This window comes from Lutra lutra, chromosome 12 (assembly GCF_902655055.1).
Source record: "Lutra lutra chromosome 12, mLutLut1.2, whole genome shotgun sequence".
In the NCBI taxonomy this organism is placed as follows: Eukaryota; Metazoa; Chordata; class Mammalia; order Carnivora; family Mustelidae; genus Lutra; species Lutra lutra.
The window spans coordinates 18,232,401-18,246,460 of record NC_062289.1 but is presented as its reverse complement, the minus strand read 5'-3'; the positions used below and the strand labels follow the sequence as shown (position 1 = coordinate 18,246,460).

At 53.5% G+C, this 14,060-nt stretch overlaps 1 protein-coding gene across 2 annotated transcripts in view; it reads left to right on the top strand.

The window, feature by feature from the left end:
- Positions 1-440: 440 nt before the first annotated feature.
- ONECUT2 (one cut homeobox 2) overlaps positions 441-14,060 on the top strand; it is a 48,152-nt gene continuing 34,532 nt past the window's right edge. Inside the window, exon 1 of one of the 2 annotated variants that reach the window (XM_047697481.1) lies at positions 441-2,091. In XM_047697481.1, the coding sequence (XP_047553437.1) occupies positions 864-2,091 (1,228 nt within the window). In that variant the 5' untranslated portion in view covers positions 441-863. The remainder of the gene's footprint in view (positions 2,092-14,060) is intronic. The other variant, XM_047697480.1, reaches the window with a different exon arrangement.

The window sequence follows — 14,060 nt, the reverse complement described above, 5'->3', positions numbered from 1 at the left end:
GAATACCTAAGCGCCTGCATTTTAAAAGGGTAAACTACTGGCTCTCAGATAGAGACGCTTGGGAAGTGGCTCGCTAGGAGACTTGGGTTTGTATTTTCACAGACCGGCTTGGTAGCCTCCAGAAAAGCTGTGGGGTGAGGCAAAGGGAACTAAAGCAATGCCCTTTTCTACAGATCGCAGCTGCTCAAGAGGGACACAGAGCGGCATCTTTAACATAATTTCTCTCCCTCGCTCGCACTCTCGCCTCTCTCTCCCCACTGCACCCTCTTCCCCTCCCTCCCTCTCCTTGACGTTTGATTCTAGTGGCTTAGGAGGAAAAAAGGCACAGAGCCGTCAGCCAAACCTGAAACACATGGCCCCGCCCCCTCCTCAGCCATTGGCAACCTCACTCAGGAGGCCCGCCCCCCAGGGCAGTAGCGCCCTCGGAATGGCTGTTTTCAGCGCCCATCGGGCGCTGCCCCGCCCCGGGTCCGGGAGGCTAGGTTGGCTGCCCCGGCGAGCGGCAGAGCCCTTCTGGACAGCTCCCGCTCACCCAAACAGAAGACGTCGGCGCTGGAGCGGGCTCGGACATGGCGAGGCAGCGCGCGGGCCCGAGCGGTGGGGCCCGGTGATCCCTCCCTCCCTCCCCGCCCCCTCCCCTCTCCCGCTCGCACGCCCCGTCCGCCCCCACCCCACCCCCACCCCGGGCGCGCCCGCCTGCCCGCCCGCAGCCCGGGGCGCACACCCGCACGCACGCTCCCCTCCACACACTCACGCACTCCCGCGCCCTCCCCCGCTCCCGCGACCGAGCTCCGCCACGCGCGCCTTGCCAGCCCGCCGGCCGCCCCCGCCGCCCCCGCCGCCCCCGGGCCCCGATGGACTGAATGAAGGCTGCCTACACCGCCTATCGATGCCTCACCAAAGACCTAGAAGGCTGCGCCATGAACCCGGAGCTGACAATGGAAAGTCTGGGCACTTTGCACGGGCCGGCCGGCGGCGGCAGCGGCGGGGGCGGTGGCGGGGGCGGCGGGGGCGGCGGCGGGGGCCCGAGCCATGAGCAGGAGCTGCTGGCCAGCCCCAGCCCCCACCACGCGGGCCGCGGCGCTGCTGGCTCGCTGCGGGGCCCGCCGCCGCCGCCAACGGCGCACCAGGAGCTGGGCACGGCGGCAGCGGCAGCGGCGGCGGCGTCGCGCTCGGCCATGGTCACTAGCATGGCCTCGATCCTGGACGGCGGCGACTACCGGCCCGAGCTCTCCATCCCGCTCCATCACGCCATGAGCATGTCTTGCGACTCGTCCCCGCCCGGCATGGGCATGAGCAACACCTACACCACGCTGACGCCGCTCCAGCCGCTGCCGCCCATCTCCACAGTGTCGGACAAGTTCCACCACCCGCACCCGCACCACCACCCGCACCACCACCACCACCACCACCACCAGCGCCTGTCGGGCAACGTCAGCGGCAGCTTCACCCTCATGCGCGACGAGCGCGGGCTCCCGGCCATGAACAACCTCTACAGCCCCTACAAGGAGATGCCCGGCATGAGCCAGAGCCTGTCCCCGCTGGCCGCCACGCCACTGGGCAACGGGCTGGGCGGCCTCCACAACGCGCAGCAGAGCCTGCCCAACTACGGGCCGCCGGGCCACGACAAAATGCTCAGCCCTAACTTCGACGCGCACCACACTGCCATGCTGACCCGCGGTGAGCAGCACCTGTCTCGCGGCCTGGGCACCCCGCCCGCGGCCATGATGTCGCACCTCAACGGCCTGCACCACCCTGGCCATGCTCAGTCCCATGGGCCGGTGCTGGCGCCCAGCCGCGAGCGGCCACCCTCGTCCTCCTCTGGCTCGCAGGTGGCTACATCGGGCCAACTGGAGGAGATCAACACCAAAGAGGTGGCCCAGCGCATCACCGCGGAGCTGAAGCGCTACAGCATCCCCCAGGCGATCTTCGCGCAGAGGGTGCTGTGCCGGTCTCAGGGGACTCTCTCCGACCTGCTCCGGAACCCAAAACCGTGGAGTAAACTCAAATCTGGCAGGGAGACCTTTCGCAGGATGTGGAAGTGGCTGCAGGAGCCCGAGTTCCAGCGCATGTCCGCCTTACGCCTGGCAGGTAAGCACAGAGGGTCTGCTGGACCCCGGCTGCTGGGGAGAGTTCTCCGGGTGTTTGTGGCCCCAGGTCAGCGCGCCTGGCTTGGGTTCTTCCCTCCTCTCCGCTACGCACTTCCTATTTTCTCTCCACTTTATTTCTTGTTCTGTCATTTCCTCCTTCTGCTCCCTTGTTCCTTTTCTGTCCTTTTTTCTTCGCATTTTCATACTTCTCTTCCTCCCTCCTTGACTCCAAGCTTTCATTGACCCACGGTCCACCACCACATTTCATTCACCCTCCCCTGAATGTGCCAATTTTACCCCCTCTTTTTGCCTTCCCTAGTTGTGGGACAAGGGAGGGGGTGCGCTGTGTCTACTAGGAGCTTTCTCTTTACAGGACTCACAGAGACTCAGGATTGGCCCTGTGCACTTGAACTCTAGCTTAGACAATACATTTCAGTTTTCCAAGCTGCCTGGTTTCCCTGAATGGAGGCAGTTGAGGCGCTTTGCTCTTCAGAAAGGAAAAAAGAAATCTCCGTTCTTCTCCTACCCACCACACCAGGCAAACTTGTTTAGTTATTAGCAGGAGTCACAATCTTGACCGCGCGGGGGAACGGATGGTAGGATACAACAGCGCTTTGCAGACATCTCCGGCCTTGGCGCTGGCTCGGGGAGTTTCTGACCCAAAGAGCAGGCTCGGGCCAGTTCCCGTGTCATTGCCTACCGAGAGGGGAGGGTGCAAGGACGAAGGTTGGGACTAATACATTCACCTCTAGGAGGATGGGGGAGGAAAAACTAAGAATGGAGAGCTGCCTAACTCGCCGGCCACGCTCGCCCGGCACCCAGCTTTTGCTGGCATTTACCGAGGTTTGGCTGGACTTGGAGAGAGGCTGGGCGTTTGTGAGGAGGGGTGCTGAAAATTAAGATGCAGGTTAGTTAAAGCATCTTGGCCACTGGCTACAGGCTCCGCCTTTGCATTAAGCGGACGCTGATTGTGCGCGTAGCGCGGCGGCGGGGAGGGCAGGCGGCCCGCGGGAGGGGACCGGTCGACGCGTTGGTTACATTGTTCTGGAGCGGGCTTGGTTCTTTGTGCCTCCTCTAGCGGCCAAGCCGCGAGGTACAGCCCTCTATTGTTCTAGGAGCACAGATACCTCCTGTGTGGGCGGCGGGAGCGAGAGAGAAAGACGCAGCCGTGGCTTCGACTGACATACAGTTGCGCGCTTTTGTGAGCGCAGACCAAGCGCGGTGCGTGTGGCAGTTGCGCTGCCTCCAGGACTTAGCCATGGGTCCAGAGGAGCAAAGGGTCCAGGCGCCCCACTGGGGAGGATACACAGTATCCTACTGCAAATCTGTATGGGCAGTTTCTCTTGGACTGGGGCCATCTCTCCGGATCCGTGAGTCACCGAGGGGACAATTCTTAGTAGCAGTGATTTACATTGGTGCGGAAAGTGGGATGTGCGTTGTGTGCGGCCGGCATGGTCCGAGCCAGCTACACACAACGCGCTTCCGGAGCGGCGAGCTCAGGCTTCCTCTCCCGCTCCCTGGGGCTTTCCTCGCACCACCGAGCCTGGCTTACGGGGTACACTCTACCGACGCGGGACGGGGCTGGGGGCGTGTTCACCCAGGCTTGGGGAGGGGGCGTTTCCACTCTGACAGCCTCCGCCTTTCCCCGCTGTTGGAGGATTCCGATCTCCAAGCAGTAATCGCCCCCTCGGTATTGATCTGAAAAGGTAAAGAAAACTATCCCCCCAAAAGCTTCCCCAAATCTATGGACTCCTAATACTTTTGTGTGCTTTTAGTAATCTTTCTCCTTTAGCTTACTCTTCGTTCTCTACCACAATTCTCTCTTATTTGCCCCTGGTTCCTAGAAAAGATTAAGCAGTGAATAGAGGGCAGCGGTGTTGCCAGAAATAAACTAGAGGCTTGCTGACACTTCTGAACAGTGCAGTACTCCTTTGTCTTGGCCCCCAAAAACTCCACGAGTGCCTCTCAGGTGAGCTCCAGCAGCGGCTGGCTTCCCTGGCACAGGCAGCCAGAAGAAACTTGGCAGCTGGAGTGGAGGGTACAGTTAAAGGCAGGATGACAGCTTTTCCATTCCAGACCATCTCAGAGCGCTGCCGCCCCCTCACGCCTGTCCTGCAAAGGACAGAGCTAGAAAGAAAGAAAGAGAAATAGATTGTGTGCCTTGAGCCTATGTGTGTCTGAAAGTGACATGGCAAGTAATACTTGACCTGTTAGCCCACCTTAGCCCCAAGCATTGCTGGGATAAGAGAAAGTGTGGCATATGTGGGGATCCCCGGTCCCACCACCCACCCCAGGAAAGTCGGGGTGGAGGACACTCCTCAGAGGCTGGCCCCGGGAAGCACAGAGGCTCTTCCAAGGAGAAGTGCTGAAGCCACCTCCACGGGAAATTGAAAGCCTCCTTCAGCGAGCGGGAAATTCCTGCTGAGGACCCCCGCTTTGCTCAAGCATTCAAATGTGTGTCTGTTTTATTATCCCGAGTTGAAAAGGGACAAGGGCTTTAGCCTTTTTATCTGGCCATTTTATCAGCAACTACAAGTGTGTTGAGTGGTTATTATTACATAGGAGGCTTTTCAGTATGGGGTCAGTAGATCAGTCTCTTCAGACGCTGACACAGAAGCTAGGACTGGTAAGTAGGTATTATGTGCTCAGGAGTGCTAGGGAACAGGAGCAAATGGAGAAGAAAAGCAGAGGTCTTCCCCGCCAGGAGTATCGATCGGAATCCCTGCAGGGACGCCACTGAGGGCTCACGCGGCAAGGCTCTGGGGCTTAAACAAGCCCAGGGCTCCACAGGGCAGCTGGTCCTGCCTGCCAGGCTCCAGCCTCCAAGAGCAGCCTGGGCACCTCCAGCTTGCCCCAACCAGGCCTCTTTTCTCTCCCTTCCTCTCCTTTTAGTTTCCCTTTCTCTTTCTCATTTTGGCCCCCTCTGGGTCTTGCCAGAGACTCAAGCAGGCAGGGGTTTGAGGGACCTCGGAATCAGGATGTCTGATTTGGACCAGATGTTGCAGACCTCACCCTTAGGCGAAGCAAACTCCGGATCCACAGAAGCAGGTCCTTCCTCTCCTCTCCCACCTGCCTCCCCCACGTCTCCTTTGGGCCCATTGGTGGGTCCCCAGCTCAGGGTGGCATTTCAAAGGGACAAGACCCTGTGGAAACTCAGATCGCCCCAGCACTAGATTTCAGAGAAACGGACTCCAAGAGCACGATTTCGTTGGGAAAAGGTGGCCAAGGCCGCCAGGGGTTGCCGCGGTGCCCTCGGTGGTTCTCAGGGCACGCTCCGCGCGCAGTTTGTATTCCGCCCCGCACGAAGCGGCTCGGACAAACTCCCGCGGGTTTGAACGCTAACACTCCTGACTTAGAGCCCAAGAAGCCTCTGAACGAAGCAGACACGAAGAAAGAGAGACCGAAAAACCCAGGCAAAACCTGGGACTGGCGGCTCACGGAGGAAGATCAGGGCCTCCGTGGCGGGAGTGGTTACCTCCAAAGCCCCGCAGCTAGAGCGAAGCCTCTGACGGTACGACCTGCCAAGGTTTGCGCCTCCCGAGATCCGGGCTCCGGGGAGGGTGGGGGAGGCCTGCTTGGAACCTGCCACATGTCCCGGCGGTGGACAGACACACGGTCCTCTTCAGACAGCAACTCCCAGAGGCCAGTATGGAGGCAACTCTGTTCAGACAGCTGATGGCCTTTCACCAACCTGCCAAGATGTTGCCTGGGCCAGCTGACGCTCGCGGCGGCAGAGCCTGCGGGGACAGTGCGCAGCGGCTCCTGCCAGCGGCACCACGGGCCGGCGTCTCTCCTTCAGCGCCAGGATAGTCGTGGGCTATGCCGGCGGCCGACTGGCCTCTTCTAAGTGGAGAGGCAGGGACCTCATTGTCGGAACCCCACCGTCCCTCCTGCTGGTCCGGCTCCCGGCCCAGCTCAGGCCCTCTCTCCCCGCAGTTTAGTGCGGGATCCGAGCCCGAGAGACCGAACACAAACCTGCGTCCGTACCGAGCGCAAGATACTTTCGCCTGCTGGCTGGTCGGATTAATAACTGAAAAGCTCAATACTGTCCTTGTTTGCTCAAGTCCCGGGTGCCTGGAGAACACCCTCCTAACACGCATCAGGGTGAGCGGGAGCGGGCGGAGAAGACAGAACGCAAGGAAGGGCAGTGAAGCCGAGCGCGAGAAGCAGTCCAGGCCACTGGGCGCCCTCGACGCGAGCGGCTGTGCATTTTATTCCAGGCTTTCCACCGTGTGGTTATGTCACTTTCTCAAACAAATGTGTATATGGAGGGAGATCGATGCTGATAATGTTTAGAAGATTAAAAGAGCATTAATGCTGGCAACAATAACGTAAACGTGTGGACCCAGATCTCATTGATCTGGAACCTGATCCGGCGGGTTTCCAGTAAGCCCGACGGCGCGCTCTTCCCAGCAGAACGCTCGCCAGCGCCCCCGCTCCCCAGCGCCCCCGCTCCCCAGCGCCCAGTCTCCCCCGCGCTCCCGCCGCGCCGCTTTCCCTGCTCCCGGCGGGCCCATAGGTCAGGCAGCGGCTTCTCCCCGAGCGGCCCCAGCCCGCCTCTTCGCAAGGCTTTCTCGGGTCGCAGAGCTCCCAGCCATCTCCGTTGTCGCCGCGAGCGCGCGCGCGCTCGCTCTGCGTCCTGCGCTCCCCGCGGAGGGCTCTGCGGCGGACCGAGTCCGCGAAAGGGCTGCTCCGGGGGGCGCCGGAGTCCTCCCAGCTCTCTCGTTCTCGGGGGACCGTCGCTCCCGGTCCCCATGGCCCTCGTCTGGTCAAACAGGGCCCGGAAAACGTCTTTTCTTCTTCTAAACCATCCAGGCAATTTGACCTACCTCTCGATTTGCGGGAACGACCAAACGCAACTTGGAAACGTCTCTCGAGCTGCCGTGATAACCGCGCAGCTTCCGGATCCTCGGATCCCCTCGCATCTTTCCTTGTTTTCATTAAAAGGAATCACTCACACCAGAGTGTTCGCATTCACAGACTTTCTACACTATTGCATTAAGTGGGCAATTAAACACCGCCCCAGTGACAAAGGCCTGGGCTTCATCTCTCAGAACAGTCTGCTGTGGGCTAATTGGGTCAACCACGGCAGAATCTTGTTTTCTGTAGGGGCGGGGGCAGTAAGGTAAGAAAATCAAACTGGGGAACCCCACCCCACCCCTTCCCACCAGCTGGAGAGAACTTATCCACTGAGACCCGGGATGGAAGGTTTTCTCTAAGGCACGTGCATTGACTGGAGAAGACAACTTTTGAGCTCTTCCTTCCTTCCTGCCGGGGAGATGTCCACACCATGCCCTACTGGCTTCCCTTGCCAAATGGTGGCTTATTCGTCCAAAAGGAAGGCTAAGGTGAATTTTACTGAAAAGAATGAAAGAGCTGGGGTGGATAGTGGGGGTGGGACGAGAATTAAATTGCTCTGGTTTTATGAAACTCTAAATCCTACGAATGGGAAAAACTAAGCTTTTCCTTCAAGAGGAGGTCTCAATCTGGAAGGAAAGGAGTGTTTTCCTTCCTTCTCCAAGAATGACATGAGAAAAAGGAAGAAGAGAGAAGAAGAAAAATCTTTCATGGTTCTGCTTTGAGGTGTGCCAGAGGGTGAACTGGAATTTCTTCATCACTCACAGAGATGGGGTTCATCTTCCCACCAGTGGACTTCTTAAAGAAGGGAGCTCTGATACAGCTTGATTTCTAGTCAGAATATGCCAAACACCCTACTGAAAACTACAGTTACCTGGGTCAGGTGACCAGATAAAGAAACCAAGAAGAGTGGGTAGTGTCTTTCAGGTCAGGGAGACAATGGTCCTTCTCCCCAGAGCCTCCACTGGAAGAGCTCCTAGGTTCTGGGAGGGGTGAGTGAGCTTAGACTCTCCTCCATACCCATCTTAGAATCCCAAAATAGGACAGGGATTCTGGTGAATGGTGAGGGTAAGGCAGAGGGGAAACTGACTCCCCAGATTTTGGTTCCAAGAGGAGAAATGTTTTTACTTCCTTCTAGAGCCAGGTCTGGAGTTAACAGGGCTCTGGGCAGGTCCCAAGCTCCAAACCTGAACCTGGAGGGAAGGAGAGCCTCCCTCTCTTTCTGTTTCCGCCTCTTGATTTTCTGGCCATTAGTATCTATTTCTAAAGGAACAGCAGAGGAAAGAGGCTGAAGGAAGAATGTACTGAGCCCCACCACACTATAGCTGGTGGCTGACGTTGGCAGAAATTGTCTTCAGGAAGAGTGGGATCATGTCGGGGGATCCCTAGAGGAATGAAAACCTCAGAGGAGAAGGAGAGAGATTTAATTTCTGGGTTCTTGCCAAAGGAAGGGAAATGAGAAGGGAATAAATAGACATAATTGCCTGGATAAAGGACCCTGGGGGAAAGGGTGAGTATGGAGGCACCCTGGGCCTTAAACTTTATCTACAGATTCTCTGGATTACCCTCACCCCTGGCATCTCAGAGACACTTTATTATTTTCTTTTTTTCTTGGCCTAGGGAAAGTCACTTTCTCCAGTACTTTTCTTGGTGGGGAAAGAACTTTATGAAGAAGCCTAGTGGAATCATTTAGGCTATCATGTGCAGAGCCTCCTTCAGGCGCGGGAGGCCCATCAGCACCCCTCTTCACCCACTCTGTCCCCCTACCCCACTTCATTGCCTTTGGGAAAGGCTTTTTGTTTCCCAAGTCTCACTCAAGCCAACAACTCTGGAAAATGTGCATAGGTTCTCTCCTAAGTGCAGGGAGAGGGGAGGAAGGGAAATTTACTGGGTAATTCAGCCCGTCTGGTGCCCGACAAGGTACAGGATGGGCAAAACACGAAGGCAGGCTGGCGACATGCATATACAGATAGATAGTCTTCCTTGGGGAGCAGGGTTCCTAGAAGTTGTGGACATTTTTTATGGAAAGCCGTCTGCACGCAAATTGCCCCCGAGGGAAGGGAGGCTCCGCGTTCCACCTTGGTGCTTTCGTCGCCATTGGAAGACCCATTACTCTTCTGTAGAATGCAGACTTTGTTTGGGTTGGAAGCACACCTCCAGTGTAATTTAATCAGCATCGGACTTTGGTTCGTATAATCAAATATACATATACTTTCTCCTGCAGGAAGAAAAATAATTTCTCTGTAACTGGTATTGACTTGAAGTCATGTAATCTCTGGAAAGCATCACATTTTTAAAGGGAAAGGTAAAATTAAGAGGAAAAGAACCCACACGTTAGTGGTTTGCCTTGCCATTGCTAAGAGAGCCAGTTACCGTCTAAGAAAGGGCTGCTCCGATTTTAGATATTTCATTCCCACTCCCTCTGTGTAGTTAACTCCACAAATCTACATAGGTAGGAAAGAACAGTGACTGGCTCACAAGGTCCTAGGAATCTGGGCTCTATCCTTGTGTTGAGACATCCTTGGAGGAACCTATTTGGTATTCCACAGGCAGCAGCATCAGGATCTCATTGGGCCAGGAGCCCCTTCTTTAACAGTGAGTGGTAGCTATTGGCAGCTCACTCCTTACTCTACCCGCAGGGCCTTGAGCTTGAAGCTCTGCCCTAGAGCATCCTCCTGGAGCAAGCCCGGACTCCCCACCCCCAGGGCGAGGCTCTGGGCTTTACCCAAGTTGAGTCTGTTAGGGAATCTGTTGTAAACACAGATCCATTGATTTGCATTTGTCAGAGAGTAAAGTTAAACCAGTGAAAAGAGAAGCCCTTACCCTTTTATGCAGGGCCAGGGAAACCTTTCATATTGATCCTATTGATCCAACCTTTCCCTTTAAGGAAACCACATAGTTAAAGACCCTCGTTCAATAGATTTACCCTTCGTGCTTGTGATATTCCTTTAAGTGTTCTCATCTAGGATAGCTGGGCATTAAGCCCACACTCCAAACCAAACAAAAATGAAAAGTAGAGGGGGGTGGAGGGGAGGGGTCAAGAGGCAGAATTGTGGGAAGTGAAATTGAATCAAACTGAAATGTGTAATGAGTCGGTTGGAGATGTTTTTTCTCATTCTTCTAAGACGACATGCAGGGTTAAGAACAAAATAGATGCATTTAGCATCTCTCTCTCTCTCTCCTTTTTTACACGCACACATCACACACACAAACACAGATCTGTTTAAATACTAGAGTCACAAAGTCAGGAACATCATTTTCTACTATAAAATTATTTCAATCAGCCACTAGCTTGGTTCATTCAAACTGGTACTTAAAAGCAGTTAATACTTCCATAAAAATTGTTTTGGCTCATTTGTAGCAAATGAGGAATGGAATAGAACTTTCCCCAGAAATGCAACATTTTGGGTTATGTATTTAAGCATGGACACTGAAGTCACTCCAGAAGAGAAAGGGCTTGGAGTTTTGTGTTCTGATGGAAGTAAGTAGAAACCAGGCCAACAGAAGGGACACCCTTTTTAAAAAATTTATTTAAAGAGCAGTGTAGATGGAATAGGAATTGCTAAATATTCCCCAGTATCCCTCATGTTTGCAGATATGAAAATGAAAGTCCCCTTTGTTTCCAGAACTATTGGCACAATCCATTTCATTTCTTCCTTGACCCTTTTTTGTTCTGTAAATAACATCCATTTGTGATTTTTTTTTTTCCAACATGGTACATGCATTATTCCTAACTGACTATCTCTTGGGTTGTGTTCGGACATTCATGTTTGTTTTCTGTGATTGAAAAATATTAATGATTCCTTAGGTGAGCTAATGTATTTATCTGCTGAGTGAGTTCAAAGGGCAGAGTTCAGCTATGGTTCAGGTTAATTGAACAGGAAGCAGTGAGCTCTCCAGGCTATGTTGAGCAAGGGTCCAGCCCTTAAAATATCACACTCAGCAAACACACAATTTCACTGTCCTCATCCTGGAGTCTGATGTAAGAGGCTCAGATCAACTTGGATTGCCTGTTTAAAAACCCAAAGCAAAGCACAGCAACTGCAACAAAACCCTCACAGTCCCCCTCGGGGAAGAAGAGTTTTCTCATTGGCTAATTGCTTTATTGGTAGCACTGACCTGCAGAGCAGCTGCAGGGGCCTGGATGAAGGCTTAGGCCTCCTAATAATGTGCTCCATTAGAACAGGGCAAGGCATTTTTTGTTTACTCAATTGGAGCTCCCTGCAAAGTGCCATTAACCCCAGCCCAATCGCGTGTGTGCTGCAAAAGCCAAAGGTCACGCCAGTCAGGCTGTAGGCATAGCCAGCTCTGCCCTGGTGGGAGGGAGGGGGCATTCTGCTGGCATTGCCCTCCCCACACTTGGCTCAGGGCTGTAGGCCCCTTCAGGGCTTCTACCGCAGCAAGCAGTTGCACAATTTGTTTACATTTCCCAATTGCTGAATCATGTTATTGATGATTAAACAGTTCTGATCTGAGCACCATCAATCACCCTAGGGAAAAAAAAAAATCCTCCCACTAACCCTCTCTTTTCTATTTATGTTTTGTTTGTTGTGCATTACAGTAAGTAGAATTGTGCAAACGGTGCTTATTAGCAGGAATATAGTCTGGGTAAGTGCTTGGATCAAGAGGAAGATAGACCTGCAAACATGGCTGGGACGCGGTGGGGGAGTTGTTTAGCAGAAAGAAGGTTTGAGGTGGAGCCCCAGCACAGTCCCAGCTTCTGTGGAGAGCACCTTGGGCTAGAGTGCCACCTGCCGGGAGTCTTCTCACTGCAACAAGCCTTGAACCTCACCCCCAACCCCCCACCCCCCACCCCGAGGTGCTTCTAGCATGTGTCCCCTTCCTTTGCTTTACTTCTAGTGTGTGTCCCCATTCCCAGTCTCCAGACCACTACGCACATTTTCTTGAGGGACTTTTTCTTGTCCGTTGGGACTCTAGCCTCTCCCTCTCCTAATTTGTCATCAAAGAGAAATCGGTGGGCCTGCTGTGGTGAGTGAGATGATTTGCACACCCTGCATGTTGAGGTGATAGTCTCCTTCTGCTTGGGAGAGGAGGGATGGAGAAAGCAAAAAAATATCTGTGGGAGAGAAGAGGAATGGTTATGTGTGTAGGAGAAATGGCTCAGCTGGTGATGCCAGTGAGAGCTGTGCCAGCTGTAAGGTGCTCTGCAAAAGTAATGTATTGTACAAAGGAGAGGGGGTTGGAGAGAATTAGTATTGGTGAGGGAGGACATCAGGAAAGATATGCCAAATCAGCGAGCCAGAGGTGGGCCCTGTGAAATCCCCCAGGATGAGAAAAAGTGAACCAGCCGCTTTGCAATTGCAAAGAAGTGAGCCAGTGAGCTAGATGTGGAGCCAAACCGTGGAGCGGGCTGTAGGTCTGTGGGCAGCAGCTGTTTCCAGACGCGCCTCACATGGATCTCGGCCCAGCGCCCCTGGCTGCCTAGCGCCTGTGGGTGGGTTGCCGCCTCCGCGCCTTAGAGCGGGCGTCAGCACCACGAACAGCGCCCCAGAGCCTGCGCGCTTGGACCAGGCTCTGAGCGGGTTTCCATCTCAACCCGGAGAAGAAAGATGGGCTCTCTACTCGGGTTAAGTCTGGGCAGGACCCTGATCAGTAGCTCCAGCTCTTTAGATCTCAGCACGCCAGACAGAAACGGGCCTCAGATTTTCCTCTGGCGCCCATGGCTTCCGTTCTCTGTGTGAGGTCAACGATAATAGAGGGAGAGGAGGCTATGCTGAGTGAGAGGACAAAAGATGCTAAACGACCCTTTCCTTCCAAAGAGGGAGAGCATTACCTCTGTTGGGGGGCTGAGGGATTGAACTGTTTTACTCCATGTTACGGCCTCATGCAGACGCTGATGGCCACTCTTAACGTGATATTTTAGCTTTGGATTTCCTTTCAAGGTTTACAGTCTGGTTGCCTCGCACACAGGTGTGCACAAATGGATGCTTTCCTCCACCCCAACCCACCCCACATGCTAACTTTTGAAAACATGGTTCTCATTATATTAAACAATATTCTCACATTGTATCAGCAGTAATGTTGCAGGGAAAGCCAACTAAGGGACATCACTACCTCCAATAAATCTTGAAGCTGGGTTTGATTTCTTGAGAGTCATCTTGGATGGGCTCTCTTTAAGCACCTCTGCACCACTCCTGTGGGTGAAGGGTCGAGTCCCTTCCTCCAGGCCACACAGGGTGAGAGCTAACATTAGGCACAGACCCCCTGACTCTGACCATTTTTAGTTAGTTGCTCTGCTTTGTGTTTTTATTCCAGAGAAAAGAGACAGGTGGGTTCTTTTGGTCTGCACGACTCATACCGCTTTGGGTTTCTGGTAAAATGACCTTTGACTTCCCAAAGCTAATAAGAGATTTTAATTATTTATTTATTTTAGAAGAGGGGAGGGGCAGAGGAGGAGGGAGAGGGAGAGAATCTCGAGTGGACTCCATGCTGAGCATGGAGCTTGATGCAGACCTCGATCCCACAACTCTGAGGTCCTGACCTGAGCGGAAAAGAAAAGCCAGACACTCAACCAACTGAGCCACCTAGGAGCCCCTCCCAAAGCTAATTAGAATGTAAAACTTTTGCTTTATTTCAAGGAATTTTAGTTCAAGCCTAATTTATTGCTAAAGTGGTTCTCAGGGAGATAGGGCACAGGAACAGACAAGTGTGTCCACTTTCAAAAGAAAGTCAAGGACATGATAGATGAGATTGTCCTTCCTGTGACAATTCACCTTTAAATTCCTAGTGGCTCTTAGATGAAAAGAAGGAAAATACAGCCCAAAACAAAACAAATGTGAGAGAGCACTCCCTGCCAATATTAAAAAGAAATAATTTTCTTTGCCTAAATGCTAAAATTTTGCCCTAGAAATGAGCAGGAACATATTTAAATCAGATCTAAGAACTGGTTTTAAATCTATTTGATAAACACTGAGTAAAGCAGTTCCTGAAAGCTGTATAATCTTTGAATTTGCAGACATGCATTTCTTAGCAGTTGTTGGGTTACACCATCAAAACCTTTTCCAGTAAAACACGGATTTGACAGTGAGCTAAGCCTTGTTTTAGTCCATTTTAAATGGATCAGTGCATCTTATTAAAATAAGGCAATACACT